This window comes from Tachypleus tridentatus, chromosome 13, assembly GCF_004210375.1.
Source record: "Tachypleus tridentatus isolate NWPU-2018 chromosome 13, ASM421037v1, whole genome shotgun sequence".
NCBI classification, from domain to species: domain Eukaryota; kingdom Metazoa; phylum Arthropoda; class Merostomata; order Xiphosura; family Limulidae; genus Tachypleus; species Tachypleus tridentatus.
In genome coordinates, this window is record NC_134837.1 from 205,837,644 (window position 1) to 205,860,494 (window position 22,851).

The following is a 22,851-nucleotide window of genomic DNA, read 5'->3' on the forward strand; positions in this document are numbered from 1 at the left end:
TAAAATGCTTGAAAACAGTACGTCTTTTTTTTTCAGTATTAGTACCTTTATTCATTTGACATGTTACATGAAAAGTGAAATTTCTATCCTTTCTGTTTAAAAAATCATCTCTCTGTTCAGATAATACCCAGGCAACACTGAGTAAGAACACCTTGTCATGAAAAATCAGGAAAATTGAGAAAAATAAAATGGGAGCAATGTGATAAAACTAGCAAGAAAACATCAACAATACAATGACAAAATGTAAAAAGAATAAATAGAATTAGACAATATAACCAACAAGAGAAACAGAAATGCAGATATAAAACAAGAAAAAATAAAGTTGGTTGGTTGATTTAGTGTTTTATGGCACAAAACAGCTAGGTTATCTGTGCCAAACATCTGGTAAAAAGGTAAAAGTAAATTTAGTAAAATTCACAAAAGGAAATTAAGGTAAAACAAAAGAAAGTTAAAAAAAAACATAACTAGCATAAAACCAATGTTTACATCTAGTCTACAACATTAAGAGAAAAACTACAGTAATAAAAGTTGTAAAGGAATTTCTGTAGTATAACTGTAATTATCATAACTCGCCAGGAACACTAACAGTGATGGCATTAATCTTTATACTGAAAAGTGTGACACACAGAACACAGTCCTGAAGGACTCCAAGTTCCTGTAGAAAAGAACGGGAAAGTGTCAAACCCACACAAACTTGGAATCTCCTGACCATTAAAAAATGTTTAATAAAAATGGGCAAATGGCCACATAACCCACAAAAATGGAGGTCTTGCAAAATGCCATACCTCCATGTTCTATCATAAGCCTTCTCAATGTCAAAGAATATTGATACAAGATGTTGTCATTTAAGAAAGGCTTCTCTGATTAATGTCTCAAGTCGAATCAGGTAGTCCATAGTGGAGCTCTGTCATCAGAACCCTCAAACAGGAGATCCATGGCAGAGCTCTGTTGTCAGAACCCACACCGGGTGGGTGAAAGGAGGTTGTTTTATTCAAGGAACCAAATATGACAAGCATTAACACTCCTCGCTAAGGTCTTACAGAGGCAGTTTGTCAAAGCGAATGGACAGTAGCTGGAAGGAATCTTGCATCCTCCCCAGGCTTAGAGAAAAGTAGAACAATAGCCTGGCACAAGATATCAGGAAAACCATTCTCTTGCCAGATCTGGTTAAAAACAATCAAAAGAATAGCAACAGAAGCAGGAGATAGATGGCACAGGATGTCATATTGTATATCATCAAGTCCAACCAATGTACTACCAGACCGATGAAGGGCCAGTTTGATTTCTACCAGTGTAGAGGGACAATTATAGTCATAGACACAATCAGCTAGAAAGAAAGAGGTGACTGCTCTACTCGAGTTTTGATGGCTAAAATGGTGGAAAAAGACGCAGAAGTGTTAGATACCCAGCAAAAGCTTTCACCTAGAGTATCAGCAATGCTGCGGGTATCAGAGAGCAAGATCGAGAGAAGAACAAAATTATATTGCCCACTGACCTTTTGAATCTTGTCCCATAGGACTTTGAAACTGGTGACAGAATATATGTCAGATGTTCACTTAATCCAAGATTCCTTCTGGCTTTGACATCTTACCCATCGTGCACATGCACGTGGAAAACATGTTGAAATTTTAAAAATACACTGAGAAGCTGCTTGTATAATACAGTCAGTTACAGCTGCCACACAGTCATCTATTGATGGCTTACAGACAATAACAGAATCAAGTTCTGCGAGAGCAGCGAAAAAGGGCCAGTTTGCCTGACCCAGTTTGCCTGACCCAGCTTCCACTGGGGCATACGATTCGGGTGGCATCAACCACGGCCAGTCTCTCTCAAGATTATAGGAAAATGATCACTGCCTAGTGGATTATTGTCAACCCTCCATGAAAAATGGGAGCAAACTGAGAGATCAATAGCAGTAAAGGACTGACTAGATGCATGGAAATAAACAGAAGAACCAGTGCTGAAAAGAGAAAGGTTGTGAACAGAGAGCATATGCTCTATAGAGTGTCCCCTCCTATCAATATTAGCTCTTCCCCAGAAAGGACGATGTCTATTAAAGTCCCCCAGGATGAAAAAGGGAGAAGGCAACTGTTCAATGAGAGCATCAAGGTCTGATTGATCATATGTCTCTCCACATTACAGATAAAGAGAACACAGTGATTGTATGACCCAAGGAAACACAGATGGCTACGGCCTCCAAGGGTATGTCGAGTGGCAAAGACAGGGTGGGCACATCCTGATCAACCAACATTGCCACCCCTCTATCCACTCGTCCATCACACAGCCTGTCATTTCTGTATAAATAAAACTGCCGAAAGGTGACTGTATCGGCAGGTTTCAGAAATGTGTCCTGTAAGGAGAGACAAACAGGATGGTAGGAAGCAATCAGTGTTTTGATGTCATCCAGATTAGAACGTAAACCTCAAGAGTTCCACTGTACTGAGGTGGCCATTATTATTTACGTGTAGGCAAATTGGGCAGAGAACCCTTCTGTTTACGACATCTTTTTTCCTTACTGTCCTTATTCGAGGGAGGTCCATCAACCTCAATGGATTCTGTCCTGAGTCGATTGGGCAGGTCTTTGCTGTTGGAATAGGATTCCAGTGACTGAAGACGTGAAGGAATAATTGTTTTGCATCTTTGAGTGGGAGAAGAAGATGTATCCAAGGAAATGCCTATACCTGGAACCAAAGGATGTGGATATCAGGATTTGTTGGAATGTATGTAAGGGACAGAAATAGGTGTTGAAGTTGATTCATCAACTTTTTTAACCATGGAGGTCAAGAGACTTTTCATTTGTTTTGAGAACAATTTTTGTGTAGGCACAGAGAGATCTGTCTGCACTCCCACTGTAGTTGTAGAATGAAGTGCAGCAGCATACATCTGAGATGAGATGGTGGACAGCAATTTTCGAGCCTCAGGATAAGTAATGTGATGAATCATTTTTAAATGCTGCACCTCTTTTTCTTCCAACCATTTAGGGCAAGAACGAAAGTAGGACAGGTGAGAGCCATTGCAACTGATGCAATGAGGGTCCGTTTCACACTCATAGGCATAATGGTCCTTGCCGCTACAACGAGCACACATCAAGGAACCACGACACGACGTCTTCAAGTGACCAAACCGCTGACACTGGAAACATCGGAGAAGGTTTGGAATGTATGGCTGTACTCTGCAATTAAGATAACCTTCCTTGATGGTGGCAGGCGGACGTGGTGATGTAAATGTAAGAATGAAGATATTGGTCAGCACCATAATTCCATCTTTGCGAGTGAAGATATGCCTCACTGCAGAAACTCCTTGGGTGGAGAAACCAGCAAGAATCTCAGACTCTGGGATGTACTTCAAATCACTCTCAACAATAACTTCTCCTGATGAATTCAAAGTAGCATGAGGATAAACCTTAATAGGTATATCCCCAATGTCCTTTGAATGCAAGAGGAGTCCAATATGTTGAAATGTGGATGTTTCCACCAATATGTCACCAGATCAAAGCTTCTTTACTGACTCTGGAGAGCCAGCAAGTCCTTCTAGTCCCTTCTAAATGAAAAATGGAGACATTTGTTCTACAGGTTTTTCTGAAAGTGAATGCAATATAAGAAAATGACGTACAACAGGTGGTACAGATGGTGGGGTTTGCTGCTCAGGATCTTAAAGACGTGGTCGTTTACCTGTAGACTGTTTTTGCACTAGTTTATTAAGATTTTTAATTGGAGTAACAATAATAAAGAAAGAAAAATTTTGGTGCCCACTGACCCCACCTGCTATGCAGCCCTACAACAGGATGCATACAATGTCAAACAAGGACACTGTAGCAATGCCAGGGTTTCGTGAGCACTCTACCCAAACACCAGCATCAGAAACAATGTCCACAACACCTGCTGAGAACATCCAACACTGGTACTTTGGTTGACCCTAGCCCAAGTGGACCAGCCAACTGACCCAATGGGGGCCACCCCAAGGCCACTCGTCTACAGGAATTCAAGGCCAAAGTGGTGTGTTAGGGTTGGACCTCTCAGCCACCAGGATCCTCTCCTTCCCTTCACAGGTTGCCATGCATGGCAAACACATGGTTCGATGTTTGGATCCCAGAGGAGGTAAAATAAAAGAACAGAACCTTCCCTGGGAGGTCCCCTCACCATGTACAGGAATCCACACCGAGAGAATAATAATGACGTGAATATATCTAGGCACATATAACACTAGGGGTACTGACACTTTATGTGGTTATGATTTACAAACAACTGCTTTAAAGAATTTCATACATTAATATGTAATTACCTGAGAGGTTGTTGAAGCAGCTTGTGAAGTTATGTTGGACGTCTGAACAGTAAGCGGCTGCGTGAGAGCTGAAGATGAGGTACTGACCACCATCTTGTTAAAAAAAAATTATGTAAAGAGTTCATCTAGTTTATGAAATGCATTTTAATAATCAGAGCTAATAGTAACAGTAATGAATAACATTCACTTTAGTAACTAATGATGCTCCACAACTGTTATATCATTCAATGTTTTTAACTAAAAACTGATAATCAAGAAACAAAACATTTTCTGACAGTGGGCATTTCATCTCAAGACATTAAAACATTAATTCAATGAAAGTTACAATGTTTAATTATCTTAACAACTACACAACCTTTTTGATATCCTCTACATATAAGTGTGCTGTTAAAACATAAAACACTGCATTCCAATATATCGTATAATGTTTTATTATTTTAGTTACAAATTACAACTTGCAAACATTAGACTGGAAAAGATGGTAGCAATAAAAAGAAGAAAATTGTTTCCAAAAAAGTGTACGTAAGAAGTTGTTAAATTAAAGCCAGCAAAAAATATTGTGTAACAAAAACGCCAGAGAGTATGTTAAATTCACTTTAAACAAACACAATAGCTACTTACTGTTGTGCCAGGCTGGGGTGTGTTTACACTACTGAGTGTTGGTCCTGGTGTAGAATTCTGCAGCACAGTTCTTGTGGCTGGAACTGCTGTAGTCTAGACCATTTTAAAAAATTCAAGCACGTGAAATCGATGAATTTAAACATGCGACATTCAGCGAATCATCTAGAGTCAATTTTAAGTTGAATTTATGAGACCTTCGTCACTGCACTGAAACATAATGATCATGTGTACTTTCACAATACAAAACAGGTTTACTTACAAAACTTGTCTTTAACATTATCAAATATGCTAACCCTAAATGATACAAAACAGGAACAATTTAATATCTGTAGCTGTTTTCTTCAATGGGTAGTGTAAAAATTGTCAGAGAAAAGCATACGATGTTTACAACTTCACACATTTTATATGATTTCACACAACCACCAGTCAAAATTAACTTTCTGCAACACCATGCTTGGATATAGGTCTGTACAGGAATATAATTTGTAACCACTGTTAATATTCACTGTCAGTTTACTATATGAGTATCATTTAGCACCACTTTCTTTCATGTATCTAATCTTCAGTGTATTTTGATGTTACTACTGTATCAGAATGTTATTTCTTCTTATGTTCTAATTGCTATTGTTAATATTTTCTTATTTTTCATCTTTATTTTGCTTTTTGGAAAATCTACTGAGAATAACATGTCAAAGAAAATTATTACACTCATGATTTTTTTTTAATTTCCTTTACTATGTTGCACCCAGTAAATATTTTCGTTTTCAGATAAATAAAATTAGCAGTGTTCAAAAGTCCAATCTACTAAGTTTTAATAACATCTTGTATTTTCTATACTATTTTAATTGTAATATTATTTATTTTCTCCTTTAGTTTATGAATATTATTTAGTAACAAGCTTACTTTTCTATTTGTAATTATTCTGTTGTTGTTATGAAGGTGGTGTTATACACATTCTTGTCTAAATTAATTCACTTTAAGACCTTTTCCAAAAAATTTATACGGGTATCACAATTTCTGATTGAGCTAACTACCAATATGATTCCCCAATAGTTTATTCAGTTTTACAAAGACACTGAAAACATTTGCAAATGCACAAATTTTTGACAGGTAAGACCTCATTGGTATCACTGTTGAATTTCACCTCATAACAAATGCACCTGATCATATTATACCACACCTGATAACAAATTATAATTTAAATATTATGTTGATAATAGCATAATATGGGATTAAAAATGGATAGCATAACAGCTAACCATCAAATATAGTCTACTATATTTATCTAGAAGAATGGACTATTACACATTTTATTGTATATGAGAGAGAACACACACTGAAATAATAAAAACTTTACCTGTTTCACCGTAACAGTAGGTGAAGCCACAGTAAGAGCTGCTGTAATTTCTTGGGGTGTCAAAGTTCTTATAATTTGTGTTCCGGGCTGTTTGAAGAGGCATTAATTAAAGTAAATTCTTTGTTTTAATTAATGTAAAATAAACATCTATTTTGAGTGGAAATTATAGTGTTACCCCCATCTATTAGCAATAAAAACATATGAAATAAAAGTTTACAGTTTATAACCAACAAGGACTTTAATAAATACAACAAAAGATCTCACCAAAGAGTTCTAGTTGATCTTATAAAAAAGTATGCCCCTTTCATTCTGTAATGTAGTTATAATGCTTAACCTGCAAAAAACATTAATAAACTAGTAAAAAGAAAACAAAAAAAAACTACTGAAACAGTTTGGTCTATAAATCAGTGATCCTGGATACATACAAGAATAGGTTTAAAAGTGTTAATCAATCATTATACAGTACACCTCATTTGTCATGATCTTACACACTTATATCTCATGTTTGGCAAGTCACAGAATGATAAACTAAACATACAAATGGAGACTTTTTCCTCTACTTTGAAACCATATGTCTAATGAGTAATTTACTCTATCACTCAAGAGAAAAATTGAAGAAAGAAGCTGGTTTGTTTCAAATAGATGTCTTTGAAAACTTCACCAACAATGTATTTATTTACTTGTAGCATCAAAAATGGGATGTGTTGTTTAAACATTTATTTTAAATACTATTTTGTTGTATTAATTCAAAATAAACACCTCTGTGGACAAAAAAACAAACAATTTTTGAATATTAGACATAGAAGGCCAAGTGAAAAATATAACAGAAGTGTATACAGTTTAGTGAAATATGCTCTGCGTATTGTTACCATTTATTCACACTGATTGTGATTGATTTATCAGCTCAATAGGCATACTCACGACACAATCAAACACAGATCTGAAGTAGAGATAAACCACCTCATGAAGTTTAAAATTTGTTAAATACATGCACACAAAACCCTAATGACAAATGAATAAAAAAATGCAGACTTTCTTCAGTTAGAAATATTATTTTTGTTTTTATGTAACAATTGTAAAAATAAGTAAAGTGTGTGAATTAAAATAACTTACAATTTATACTTTATAGAGCAATAAAACCTTATTGGAGATAATTAGAATGATGATGTACTATGATGTGAAAGAAGTGTACAAATATGGAACAAATTTAAGTGTTCAAATTATTTCTTATTTTAAAAACATTTCATAACCTTCCCAAAACTTCAAAATGAATAATGTATAAATTAATTTTGTTTTCTTCTTCTGAAGCTACATACCTTTGAGAAAGTTCTAGTCATGTTTTAAACAATTTCATCTCCTTATTTAATAACAAAATATAACTGTATAAACAATGAGAAGTTTCTCATGTAACATTATGATCAGTTTAAAAACAAAATAAGCAGTCAATAAAACAACACACCTGCACGTTCTGAAGACGATATGATGGTGCTTTGCTTACAGATGTAGCACAAGAGCTTGGGACAGGGCCTGGAGCTAGATTAACCACTTGAAACTGACCATTTTCTGTCTTCACAAGAAGTGTTCCTCTCATGAAGGATCCTGGTTGAAGTGTTATGGTGTTCTATTTAAGTAAAAATCCCTCTAGTTTTCTTAAAAGCATTTCAAGTGTATACAAATATTCATAAAATCTTATGATACAAAATAAAGCATGTAATAAAATATTACTTACAACTGGAATCTGTTTGGTATTCACAGGTGCAATAAGTTCCCATAAGATTAACTCTCTCACTATAGGTAGGTCAAAATGCACATCACATTCTTTTAGAAAGTTACATTCAAAATCATACTATAATTGATGTAGCATATACATACATTCTGATGTACATGGCTCAAATAAATACAAATTTGGTGCAATCTACTAAACAGCACCATGAACATAAAATCTTCCCACTTTGGGTATTTAAGATTCAAAGAACTGGAAAATATCCACACCAAGTACAACAAAACACAATGTTAAATAAAAGTGTTATCCTCGCAACAAGAATATGGTTTTCACTGCGACTATACGTGAGGGTATGATTATATCTTTATTGATGTAATTTGTGAATATAGTACTAAACACATGGAGTTCTTCAAAATCAATGAGGTATGAATACTACAATTAGTAATTACTAACATAAATAACACCCTAAAGATGGCATTATAGTTAATTTATTACAATACATACAAATAAACTTTGTATCAAGATACAAATAACAAATCACATTTTAACATTATATTACTCATTTTATCAGGAAATATTTTTTTAATATCCTCAATCTTCTTGAGTATGATAATTGTGATAATTTTCATGTATTTGCCAATGTCTACCTGTTGTTGTAGTTTCCATGAACATCTGTCTGAAAAAAAATATTAATTGCCCTGCTTACTTTCATGCATCTGACATCAATTCTACTACTAAGGTTCCATCAGCTGAGATTCACTTACTTCAGTGATAGTTTTTATTTGGACATTTAGGTTTCCTTATATTCATCAAATTGATAAAACTCTTTTGTTTTCATCAACACTAATCTTTGTGTTGAGCTTCCTGCATACTGTGTTGAGGCATTCAGTATGGCTCTGTAGTTTCTGTCCAGTGAATACCATAAGTGCTTGGTCATATCAAATTCAATAAACTACACAGATCAATTAAAAGTTCACAGATATGCATGTGACCTTCTACCACTCAAATATAGGATTTCACAAAGGAGAATCAGTTTTGTAGGCATTCTCACTTCAAAATAAAAAGCTACATTTTCTTAGTGATTCCACTACTTTTATAAGTGTTAAAATACTGATGTTTATGCTAGTGTTCTTACTACATACTCAAAACACTTCTGAGTAAAAGCATGTAAGAATATATACTGGCAACAACACTGTATATGAAAGATCCAGTGCCAACAAGGCCTTTCACCTGAAATCAGAAATAATTAGGCCAGCTAAAATACACTACACCCTTGTGCAAATTAATTGAAACAAAACGGAAAATTACGATTTTTTCAATTTTTTGCGTTTTATTTCTGAGAATCCAGAAATTACTCACAAATTAATACATGATATGACCGCCTTTATTTTTCAGAAGATCATTAATCTGCTTTGGCATCAAGTACACGAATTGACTGCAATCTTTACTAATTTTTGGATTGCAGTACCATACCTTAATTATGGCCTCAATTTGCCTATCTTTCGTAGTACAGTCTTTTCACTGAAGTCTTCTTTACAAAATGTCCAAACATTTTCAATAGGATTTAAATCCGTAGCTTCCAGGCCAGTCCAGCACCTTTATTCATGTTGTAGTCATAAAATTCTTCACAAGTTTCGATGTGTGGCATGGAGCCAGACCCTGCTGAAAAATGCCAGATCCATCTGGAAATCGCTTTATCAATTCTGGAACGACTCTTTTCTGCAAAACTTCTATATACTGTGGTCCTTGCATCATACCTTCTACAATATGTAAGCCTCCAACGCCATAGTAGCTGAAAAAGCCCCAAAACATCTTCTTCCAGGGATATTTTATGAACTGACTGATGTGAGATTCTCCATGTTTCTCACCTGGAGATCTGCAAACATGCAGACTGCTTTGACCCTGTACAAAGAAATGAGTTTTGTCACTGAATAACACCTTGCTCCATCGTTCTTGCATCCAGTTCTTGTATTTCAGACCCCATTGATACCGTTTTTTCTTCATTGAGTTGGTAAGAAGTTGTTTTTTGACTGGTCTCCTTGCCCTTCTAACACAATTTCAATTGACATAATATTCCTCAAAATTTCGTCATATATCCCAAAAATAGATCGACGGTACTGCAAAACACAGCTAATGACGCCATCTGTGTGAAAAAATGACTATTAAAGGAAATCAGCAGGTCCAGCAAGCCTACACTGGCCGCCATGCTGAAAATGTTGTAAAATGACCATTTGTTTCAATTAATTTGCACAAGGGTGTATTTACACTATCAATTTCATGAATAACTGTCATGGTGTGAGCTTGAAGTGAAGCATAATTACAGTGATTCCTCATAAAAACTGGACATTAAAAATTAAGATCATTTACAGTCTGGATGGCTTTTCATGTAGAGAATCTAAATAATGGAAAACTTAACCAATAATCTGTATAGATATGCTCCAAATCCAAACAACTAGAGACAAGTACATAATATGGCTCTTTGAGCAAGTAATTTCTATAAATATGATGACATGCAAGATAAATAATGCTAAGTTTCTTGTACAAATAACTTATCATTGTTCACCAGTTGTATGAGCACTTTATGTTTCTCAATTGATATTGCATAATATTTATTTATTTATAAAAACTACTAGAATAATGTTACACTAGTTTCCACTATCCATTTATTTATAAAACAATGTTCTGCTAGTGTTTCTCTTGCATATTTCTTTATAAATCTATGAAAACAACAGTGGTAACTACAAACTTTCTAATCACATGAGCTATTTTTCAACTTTTTACTGAATAAGAGGATAAAAAAAAATCCCTGAAATAAGAAACACTTTGACTATGTTAATTAGCTTCCATAATATTTAACAGAGTAACAAGAAACTGTTCAACAGTGTCCTAGGGCTATTTGTTTTAATTCTTTTATCAAGAGATATGTAAATAAAACCCTGAAATAGGTCATGTTTCCATTTTTTTTTATTAATATAAACTTTTGGTTTTGAATTTAAGTGCATAAGCACTCAATCAGCTACTTGGGTTAACTGCTACTTCCACAAAGCATGGTTTGTAACAAACACTTAATAAGGTGACATTTCTAAAAAAAACTGAACAACAGTTTATATTTTCTCATTCCATCACTAAATATATTTACTTTTTGTCTATGTGTGTAAAGACTGTAGACTATGTTGATGTGCACACAGTCTGTTGTTTTATAGCTGATGAGGAATTATAGTCTGAAAAACATTCATGTGAAGGGAACTTCTGTAACAAATTATGTTAACCTGGTATTGTAAATAACCTTATATAATTAATGAATATCTTATTACACCAAGACATCAAGTTCACTCTGTGTTATAATACTCTGTATCAATACTTCTTCAGGTAGAGGGACTCCAAAATTTTACAAAAAAACAAAGCACTTTAAAAATAAAAAAATTATCTATATTCTTCCACAATTAAACGTGTTTTTGTTTACTAACAGCTACTATTTTATATAGATGAAAACATTTCTATGACAGAACGAAATTCAGTAAATGTATACATTTTATCAATTTTCAACATTGTATTAAATGTTCTACTAAATGTAACTTGGCCTGTTGTAAAACCTAACTTGTACAAGTCTGTCAAAAGAAATCAGATATTAACTCATTACACACAACAGATGCATGCAATTTGCCTAGCTTTGGGCTAGAATTATAATACATTAAATCATCACACTGCATCATGTTACAGGTATCACATTAGTTTCTACCTACATTAACTCAATTATGTGCTTTCAGTTTAAACTAAGATAGCCACTAAGATTCCTGCAAGATTAATAATGGCTATGTATGTGATTAATCACTATTCATCTGGTTCATTAAGACTATTTTTATAGGTACAAGATATAAAAGCATTAAATATTATGCAAGATCCTCCTTCAAAAGTAGACACAAAAACATCATATAGAAATGAAGATGTGCGATTTCCTCTTTTCGAGCTGCAGTTAAACCCATGTTCATACATATTTTTCTCACTGTTCCACAGATGTGCTACAATCTATTCATTAATACAACAAGAAATAATCTGTACAGATGTAGCCAAGAATATAGTCACTATATCTTACCTTCAATGGTACAGAAAAATACAATTACATTAAAATTAAAATTGTTTACTAGTTGGAAAGTCAGGTTAAAGCAGTAGTTTTTACTGGAAATATTTAACTTTAAGCAGTATAATGTATATGTTTTGATTTGCAGGTTTTTTATATTTTATCCACTTTAGTGAACAACATCTCTCAACAAGTTCAAACTCAAAAATCAGCATATATATAAAATTTATATACCTTACATATTTCTGTTAATAAAAACATAGAACAGAAAAAAAACCTTCTTCCTTCTTATGTGCACACTAAAATAAAAAATGTAATCTACAACATATGGTGTGTATTTACCAAGCTTCAAAGATCTGATGGTTACTTGTATCTCTACTTTCAACTCTGTTTCAATATTTAATATACAGATGACTGTACTATTCTATAAGGACAATGGTGCTTCAAAGTTATGCTTTTTCATTATCAATTCAAATGTCATAACTCTGTATATCATGAACCTTTGAACCATTTATTAATCCTTTTCTTTTATTTCTTGATTTTGGAACTAACCCACATGTATAACACAAAAAAGAGGATATTATATTCTTACATTATATTACATTATGAAAGCTAATAACTGTGCATAAAACTGGATACAGAAGTAACAAGCCAAGGATATTTATAACAAACTGAACTCTGCATTAAAAAAAAAAATCTTTTTTCAAGTTTGGGTAGAATTCTTGAATTCGTGAAAAATTCATTAAAAATAATAGGTATTTTAATAAAACATAAAATGTACACAGATGTATAAATAAGCCAAATTATAGTAAAAAACATCATAAAACATTTTCAAATCCAAACCACAAGAAAACTAGTGGTTTATATGTATGTATAAACATGTTCATGTAAGAGAGATGATGATATTACCAGTGATTTACATGTATCTACATGTTCATGTAAAAGAGTTGATTATGTTACTTGTGGTATGTATGTATATACATGTTCATGTAAGAGAAATGATGATATTACCAGTGATTTACATGTATCTACATGTTCATGTAAAAGAGTTGATTATGTTATGGTATGTATGTATATACATGTTCATGTAAGAGAAATGATGATATTACCAGTGATTTACATGTATCTACATGTTCATGTAAAAGAGTTGATTATGTTACTTGTGGTATGTATGTATATACATGTTCATGTAAGAGAAATGATGATATTACCAGTGATTTACATGTATCTACATGTTCATGTAAAAGAGTTGATTATGTTACTTGTGGTATGTATGTATGTATATAGATGTTCACGTAAGAGTTGATTATATTAATATCAGTAGTGTTGAAAGGAATGATACACCTGATTATACCACTATTTTTCTACTAAATGTCAGTCATTCACCTGTACAGACTAGCACCATAACAATGATTTTGATCAACAAAGGCTGTTTTTGTTCCACTTCTTTTTGTCAAATTATGCAGATTTTACAAAAATTACTTATCATTACACATTTTAAAATTTACATCACTTATTGTATAAATATCTGTATCTGCACCAGTTAATAATAATGTTCAGTTAACTTGTAAAATAATTAACACTAATTTTTATCATATTGGTCACTCTCTCTATTGAAATACTTATTTGTTAGTTATTTTCTCTGCAATAATTATTCCACAATTAACTTTAAATTTCACACACACATCTCATGTGATAAATTAAAACTATACATGTAATGCAACACTTATCAAAACTATCTAATGGTATTCCTGGGCAGTAACAAAATGTTGACTTTGACCTTCAAAATTTCATAACACATAGCAAAATGATCCTTCAAATGTTTAACAGTACTACTATGAATCATTTACTAATGATGTAATGATAATTATCCATTTATATTTTGCTGGAAATGCTTTCATTTTACAGATAATTTATTTAAATAGAATACAAAATTTACACATAGTTTAGAAATACATTACATAGAATAGTAATCCCATTTTTATATTAAAATAAATATAAATATACAAATAAATATAGAAATGTACAATTCTGTACAATAATAAGATTTTATTGATAAAGCAACGACAACATTGACAAGCCAAGTATGGCATAAAGTTCAAAATATTAATAAAAATTTGTTTTAACAAGTTCAGGTGGTGCTACATTATAAGAGGGTTAACTTAATGTCAATGAACTAAATACATGTACACAGTCAGATTACACAAAAGTACAATGCCTCACCATATAGCACAGCAACTAAAACGAAAAATTAATATGAAATGAAAAAAAAAAAAAAACAGGTTGATATCGCTTCAGCCCCAGTCACAATATTAAACCAACAACTGACTCAAGAATTCTACAACCAAACACTCTTATATCAATGCTTGCCAAATTTTACCACTGAGTTCATGTGAAATATATTGCACCCTAAATGGGTGGAGGATCTCGCAAGATTATATAACACTTTTTCAGTACTTATATTACATGTTCAATGGGAATTTGGTTGGAAGATATTCAACTTGTTATTAGTACAATCCAACACAAACAGCTCTTTGCCATAATTGCAGTTTTAAAATAAAAGATCACAGTCTTCACAATTAGGAGTCCAGACAGTAGTCAAGTGTAAAAAATGAACAGAATTTCCCTTTCATCAAACTATCTGTTTGCCCCTTTGTCTCAGTTGCTATTTGGACACTACATTGTGGTTGGTCAATTTAAAGAACTGATATTGTAAGTTTGTCATTATTACTTCAAATTAAGTGAGATTTATTCAGCTTAATCCATTAGTGTCATGACTCACACAGGCAAATAATTAATCAAAATTTGGGTTTCTGATTATAACTATATTTGATTATTAAAATTTGTTTGTTGTTAAGCTCATCACACAATTGGCTGATTGTACTCTACCCACCACATGTATTGGAACCTGGTTTGTATCACTGTTTTGATTTTATTAGTTACTCAACTCATGAGACAAAAAATCATTTTAATCAATGTAAAAATAAACTTGTCTTGTGAAAGTAATTAATTAGATGAATGTACCTGATTAATGAGCTCACTGATTATTCCCTTGATAACCTAGTTATGTTTAGAACTATTTTCAAATTCCTGAATGAGAACAAACCTTTGAACACAACTCTATTAAAGTTTAAACGTTCTCTCTATATCTACCATAGCTGTAAAATTACCTGACCAGCCATTTGTATTCCAGGTCCACCAGGTCGTGCAGTAATCACCTGGGGTGATGGTGCAAGACGAACAGGATTATTTAACACTACCCTAGGTGCCAAGGTTTTTTGGCTCGTGGTTCCCGTATTTGGGCGGGCAGCACTCACACTGGCTAAATGAACCCCAGGAAGAACTGTAGGATTGGTCACTACTTGATTAAAAATGGTAACAGGTTGCTGTGATTGTAATGTTATTGCCTTTGAAACAGCTTGCACAGGTACAATGGAGTTGTTCATTTGAATAACATTGCTTGTCAGGTTCTGTGTGTGTGAGTTTCCACTGAGCTGTTTTAGTACAGAACCATCTTTCAACTGTTTTGGGTCTTTTTGTTCATTTACAATAGGTCTCACACCAGTCAAATTTTGTTTGGCTTCTGAAGTGTTCTGCTGAGAAATAGATGGAGTTCCATGTGCTAAACTACGAATTACGTGTGGCTGTTGTGAAACTAAATTTCCTTGAAGATTTGCCAAATTAAAAACTGCTCCAGGACTACTAGAACTGGCTGTGACATTACTATTTGTTGATGAATTGTCTAAAACAGTGGTTCCAGTAACTACAGGCATCACTGTTTGTCCTGAATGACTGACAATAACATTTCCATTTAAGCCTAGACCAACATTTGTTCCCGAAATACCAATATTTCCATTTGGAACACCAGAGGCAGATTTGGCTTGTGGTCGAACTGTAGGTCTGACACTGCTAGTACCTACACCATTTGTACTATTATTAATGGCTGAATTCAACTCTGTTCCAACTTGTTGTAATGAATAAACTGTTTTCATGTTGTTGTTTGATATTGTAATGGGACGTATCGCCCCTGGCACTGAAGACACAGGTCTTAACGCAATTGCAGATCCTGAACTCGCAGGTCTAACATTCACACTAACTCTTCCGCCAGCAAGACCTGTTGAGTCTTGAGATGTAACACTAATACTAGGTCTGACATTCGCGTTAGGCCTAGGAATCTGCAACTGACTGATATATCCACTTGCTGGTAGGCCTAATGCGCCAGTTAGGGTTACCATTACAGAGTTAGCAGATGCACCAAGAGAATGAATCGCTCTAGTTGCAATTGAAGAATGAAGACCTATATTTGTGTCGTTAACTTCACCAGATGTGCTAATAGTTCTTGAATCACTTCCTGACCTCTCATTCTCATGACCATGTTGATTGTGAGTCTGTTGATAACTTGCTAACGTCAGGCCTGAAGCTATGTCGGAGCTTGACGACGCTACGATAGGCCTACTAGCTTTTTCTCCATTCTGTAGTCGTTGTTGGACCCTTGCGCTCGAATTAATATGTGTACTACTAATATCGTTGTTTGTTATCGAGCTTGTATATGTATCTCGACTAGGATTCTGAACACTCGAAGATGACAACTGAGATTCCAGCGAACCTACGAGAGCAGTCACGGCCGATTCATCGACCTCGAGCAGCATATCATCCAACGTCTTTGCTGACTCCATTTTCGTGGTAGAAACACAAATGCGGGATTGCGCACGCGTGATACAATGGATCATGTCGTTTGCTGTGGGTACGACCCACTTCGACTCCATTTTAACGTTGACCTTAATAGCGTTTACGTTGACGTGTGTTTTGAGTAACGACAGATTGCTGTTCAAGAATTGTACAAAACTGTTCTATAGATATTCTTCTCCAAATATTTATATATTTGGGATAGTTTTATTTTTCAGTGTGTCCGTGAAATAACGTTGAACTGACGGTGGTGATACTCGACAGCCAGATTCGATTTCTTCCGACATAACTCTACTCGCCAGTCACAGTAGGATGGAGAGAAAGACACGTAACAGGATCCCGACATGGCAGACAAAACCACGACGAAGTCGTGTGCCCTATATTTTCTTATTTTTGTAAAAAAAGAAAAAAAAATTTATTCAAATATGTTAAGACCATTCTAAATTTTAAAATTCAAAATTCATATGAATTTAGCATTGTATAAATGTTAAGATAAAGTTAAACAGATCAAAAATGCTATATATTACACTATTGCTTTATGATGAAAATGTTAAAATTATCGATTAGTTTTAACTTAAGTAATAAGTCAACAGCGTTGCGGTTTTCCGTATATACCTTTGCGAGAGAATTAATGTAATTTTCTGAGAAAATCGTAATTGAGTGTATGAGTTCAGGAACAATATAAAAACTTTAGTTTTAGACAACACCTAAGTCAGATTATTTATTACCGTTTTAGCTTCAACTGTCTATCTTGTTTTATTATTGTCCCTTAGAGGCTCAGCGGTAAGTTGACAGATTAACAACGTTACGCAATGGTGTTCGATTCCTGCGGTTAACTGAATACCTTTTATGAACTTTTCATCGTTTCTAAGGTTCTTCTACCTGTATAAAGATTTTGCTCAAAATTATCGTTTAGACTTCAAACAAACTTGTAAACACTTAACACACAACTGTATGTGTTATAAATAATATTTACTTTACGATCCTCTGATTTCTAGGGTAACTTTAAGTGTAGGACCCATAATAAGAGTACTATTGAAATACCAAAAATTATAATAAATATTTTTTGTTGATCGTCCCAGCGAAATGTCGGTCATAAATAAAATGGTTTCTTGAGATTTTTAGTGAAGTAATTACTAAAATAAAAAAATATGCGAAAATCCAGTAAACATACACCATATTTTGTCAGCCCACTTATATACTTAATCAAAGAAATAGGAAAAATAACAACTTCTGTAGAAACTTTGAGATAAATGTTTTTAACTATCCGTTACCGTGTGGTTATACAAACAGAGAAGTATTTCATTGTAGCGCATTTCAGTAGAGGGACAGAAGATAATTGTAAATAAAAGTAATATCGTGATCAAATGACGATATAAATTGGTTTTATATACAGATAAGATTGCAAAGGTTCAGGACAAAAGAATGAGTCATTGAAGCTGTGTAGGGTTAACAACAATTATAAATTTCAATGTTTGTTTTTTTTTAATTTTGCGCAAAGCTACTCAAGGGCGATCTGTGCTAGCCGCCCCTAATTTAGTAGTGTAAGACTAGAGGGAAGGCAACGAATTTTTACCAACGAATAGGGGAATTGGCCGAACATTATAACGCTCCCCACGGCTGAAAAGACGAGGATGTTTGATGCGACGGGGATGCGAACCCGCGACTCTCAGATTAAGAGTCTCACGCCTTAACCCATCTGGCCATGCCGGGCCGAAACTTCAATCTAAGAAAACAACTAAAAAAATACGGTTTTCACTTAACAGTTTGAACAAAATAGCAATGACGAATAATAAATGTATTCCACGAATCCGACAAGAAGCATAACCAAAACATTGAAAAGAAAGGCTGTCATCAACTTGAAAGCATGGTGTTCTTAAAGTTTTCATTCTTTCAGCGGTTGCAGATTCATGTTTAATTCATATGCATTGAAACATCACACTTTCTAAAATGCATTACCATTACAAAGGTGTTAAAAAAATTAAACTGAACCATCCTTATCTCTTATTACTAAATAAATCAGTTATCGTTTTCTTTCAATCCAGTGAAATTCACTTAGACCGCTATAAAACTATAGAACTGTAAAGTCTCATGTTGCTCGTTATTTCTTTTTTATTATTTGGTAAAAATAATCCAAAGTCACGTTGTTTTTAACGAAAACGAAAGCATTTTATTTATTCAATTGAAAGTTTTACAACTTAATACGGTTTCACGAACTAACAAGAAAAATGCGATAAGCCTTACAAATAAAATGAAACAGCCATTTTTTGTTAAATTTCCGCTGTTAGTTATACTATATACTCAACAAAAATGTATTACGTTAAAATGCTTGAGACTAATTAATGCACTGTCTCATTAAACTTTATTTAATGTTTTAAGGAAATATTTTCTCATAAAATCTCTAGAAATTTCGAAGTTACGTCAAATCTAAACACTTATGAATATTCTCGGCAAAACATTCCAATATTTCCTCCAGAAGAAAATATTAAATTCCTAAATTAAAATATTAAAACAAAAGATTGGAATTTCAGAAGAATTAAAAACAAAAATAAACCTGATAGAAGGAAAGATCATTGAAACTGTTGTAGATGTTAACAGAGATTTTAAAAACAGAATTGAAGAATAGAAAGATAGTAATGACAAAATCAAATAAGAACAAAAACTCAATGAAAGGATAAAAATTTAGAAACAGGACTTTTGTAAGTGCAAAAATCCAACCTGCCTCAAGTCTTTCTGTGTCTCTTAGTAATTTTACCTTTAAAAAATTACTATGAAATATGGAATAGGAAAACTTGTCCGATTGATACCTGTTACCACTATTTTTCCCCCATCTGTAATTACAAGAACTTTCACTGTCAGTTACTGAATGTTCTTGTAAGAGCCAGCAATGACACTACGAAATATAGTTCCAAAGTTAAGCTAGCTAGTCCAAAAACATCACAGAGTTCAGTTCATAATTTCCAGAGAGAATAGATAGAATAGTTAACATAAAGTTATTCATGTTGCAACTCATTTAAAATGGGTAGCTTTAAGGACATTGTGAAACCTTCAAGCTGAAAGTCGTAACAATTATTAAGCATTGGAAACTGCTTTACTCAATGGATACATCAAAAAGTAGTATCCAAAATAAAGTTCTAATCCAGGGTAGCGGGAAAAGAAGAAGCCCAGTAATCTTATTCGGATGCTCTATATGAAATGATAAATTCATTGGAAGGTAAGAGTTTATAGATGCTATAACAGATGAGGAAAATTAGGCTGAAGCAAAATAGGTGTATAGCTTTAAAGGAAACTCTTCAGTTGGTTACAGAACTTTATTTAATTAATATCACACATAATATAGTGAGGACGACATCTGGAAGTTACGGAATCATTGGATCAAGTAGTATTCAAACATTAACTCCCATTAACAATTATCTAGAATAACTAAAAATAGTAATTAGACTTTAGTTACACATGATGGAAGAAGTAAGTCTCAAGATGACAAATGTAATTCGAAAAAATACTTTACCAAGAACTGTAAACAAAAATGCGTGTGGAATAAAATATTTTCAAAGGATGTTAAAAAAAAAAACTGATATAAATTTTAGAGAAAAAAAAGGCCATTAGAATTGAATCAATAGCTGTTAATCCTGTATGTCCTGAATTATAGGTTTTTATTTTTTCATAATTTATTAAATCTTAGAGCAGGTATTTAATAAGTGAAGAACCATGAAAAAAAATTATTGCATTGTTGTATAACAATATTTAATAAGAAGGAAACATAAGTCTCGACAGAGTAACTAGTTGAAACAATGCTATCTAAATACTGATGTGGTTTGTTATTGATAATGTTATACAGATAAATATAATTTTGACATCCTTTTATGAAATAAAACATTAATAAAATGCTATTTTTTCCCTACACCTGAAGAATTCTATATAACTTTGAAATCTATTAAGGAAGCAAAATTAGGCTAGTTTCAAATAGCTTCACAAACTATGATCGTGAAATTCCTATTTATTACAAGACAAAAAACTAAACTTAAAGATGCGACTGGAATGGCAGACATCTTATCATAAAGAAGTAAAAAATCTTCATACCAGGACGTTTGGGAATAAATTTAAATTTAGTGATGAGAATGTAGTAAAATTAAATACTAACCTGACGATGATCTAGATTTTAAAAAAATTATAAAAGTAGTCTTAGAATTCTTAGAATGTCCATTAATGTTGGAGATCAGGAGACTTTGTGAAAAATATTAAAAACAAAGATACAAATATAGACTGGTTTTCAATTATTTTAGTAAATAGAATAGTCGATGAAGTATTCAGCTTAGTGATAATTTTCGTGTACATTTAATTACTCGATAAATTAGTTGTTAAATTGTAAAAGTAAACGTATTTGTATCTTATGTCTAGCACAACTGTTTAAAGGTAATAGATTCTAACAACAGTAAGAAATGAACTAAGTTATTATAATTATATGGACAGGATATTAATTATTTTTACCAAATAATTTAAAATAACCTGCCGAATAAAATAATATGTTACAAAAGTATTTTCTGGACTGAACTTGAGAGTCTACGGTTCATATCCCATTGCCGCAAAAATGCATTACACGATTGACACACTTGAGTGTGTTATAAGAGAGATAATAAAATCCCACTATTAAATTTTGGTAGCTAAATAGTTAGTGGTAGGTGTGCCTAACTAATTGAGTTTCTTCTAGCCCATTAGCTCAAAATTAAGGACCATCAACAAGATAACCCTTGTATAATTGTGTTTAAATTTCTGAGACTAAGTTATAGACTCACAAGCAATTAAAGAATGTGTTGAAATGTTGTGTTCTAGATATATTCAATATTAATTCAGGGATTAAGGAAGTTCCATTGGTGGCTTCATAATATTGCTTTTGATATTGTGTTATTCTTAGGTTCATTCATTCAAATATACTTCACAAGTAAGAGTAGCAACTCAAAACTTTGGACAGAATAAGTACTTCAGAGTTTAAAAAAATGAGTTTAAGAAAGAAAACTTAACATAGTGTGAATCAAAGTGAAAAGTAATCTTCATCTAGTTCCAGCACAAATGAAAACGAATGCAAGAAGACAATAGACAACATTTTTCTCATAGTGCAAAGGGCTCTTAGAGGAAGGAATTCTGAATGAAGACTGACAAAAGATATAGCAGAATGAGTCTATATTCTTACTATCTGCTATGTGCACTACTACGAACTTCGCCTTCACCAATACGTAAACTCATGCAAACTAGAATGATGTTTGACACATGTTTAATACGCAAATAAACTCTTCTTCCAAGTTTAACCTTGGCTTAATTTTAAATTTTCGGTTAAATTAATGATATCAATCGCTTAGAGTTGTAACTACAATTTTAGGGAAATAAATGTAGTGGGTTCATTACTTTATGCAAGGGGCGGAGGATTTTTTAGTTGTGCTAATCCTGACATTCTTACTTCTTCACTATCAAACCAATAGTAACGGCGCAGTCTTAATTAAGTGAATATATTCATTTTGATTGCTTGTGCAAATTAATAAAGATTGTTTTGTGTTATCACATACGCTGTACTCAATCGTATTTTGCGTTTTTCTTTCCAAAACTCAGTGAACAGTCAGAGAGCAGTTTAACTTTCCATAGTCTCATGCTAGCCTACAGGACCTGTACGATTACTCCAAGGATAACTATTATACCTAACTGTTATTTACCACTGTACCACACTGTCAGTTTGAGAATTCAAAGTTTTTAAATATATGTACGAAGAAGAACTATGTTTTTTGTTTTTAAATTTCGTGCAAAGCTAAACGAGGGCTATCTGAGCTACGAAGAAGAAAACATTATCTATTTGTTAAATACTTAACAGTTGATCTTAATACTTTGTAAAGCATATGTTTCCTGAATTTTAGATTTGAGAATTTTTCAAAGGATTCTTAATGTTCGGTTTGAAAATGTTTGAATTTAAAATACATATGATATAGGTATTTGGTGCTTTATATTGAAATTTTTATATGTCAAAAATACTGATAAGTATAAAATAGTAATTACACCACTGCTACAAGTTGCACTTCTTTACATGATATCCTAATTTGCATAAACGCTGAGAAATTATTT

At 33.0% G+C, this 22,851-nt stretch overlaps 1 protein-coding gene across 3 annotated transcripts in view; it reads right to left on the bottom strand.

The window, feature by feature from the left end:
- The window catches only part of LOC143239559 (transcription initiation factor TFIID subunit 4B-like), a 38,669-nt gene extending 21,601 nt beyond the window's left edge, over window positions 1-17,068 (bottom strand). For all 3 annotated transcript variants that reach the window (XM_076480746.1, XM_076480745.1, XM_076480744.1), the window contains exons 1-5: window positions 15,231-17,068; window positions 7,719-7,880; window positions 6,260-6,346; window positions 4,903-4,995; window positions 4,282-4,374 (exon numbers count right to left, since the gene is read on the bottom strand). In XM_076480746.1, the coding sequence (XP_076336861.1) occupies window positions 4,282-4,374; window positions 4,903-4,995; window positions 6,260-6,346; window positions 7,719-7,880; window positions 15,231-16,826 (2,031 nt within the window). In that variant the 5' untranslated portion in view covers window positions 16,827-17,068. The remainder of the gene's footprint in view (window positions 1-4,281; window positions 4,375-4,902; window positions 4,996-6,259; window positions 6,347-7,718; window positions 7,881-15,230) is intronic.
- Between the last annotated feature and the right edge of the window lie 5,783 nt (window positions 17,069-22,851).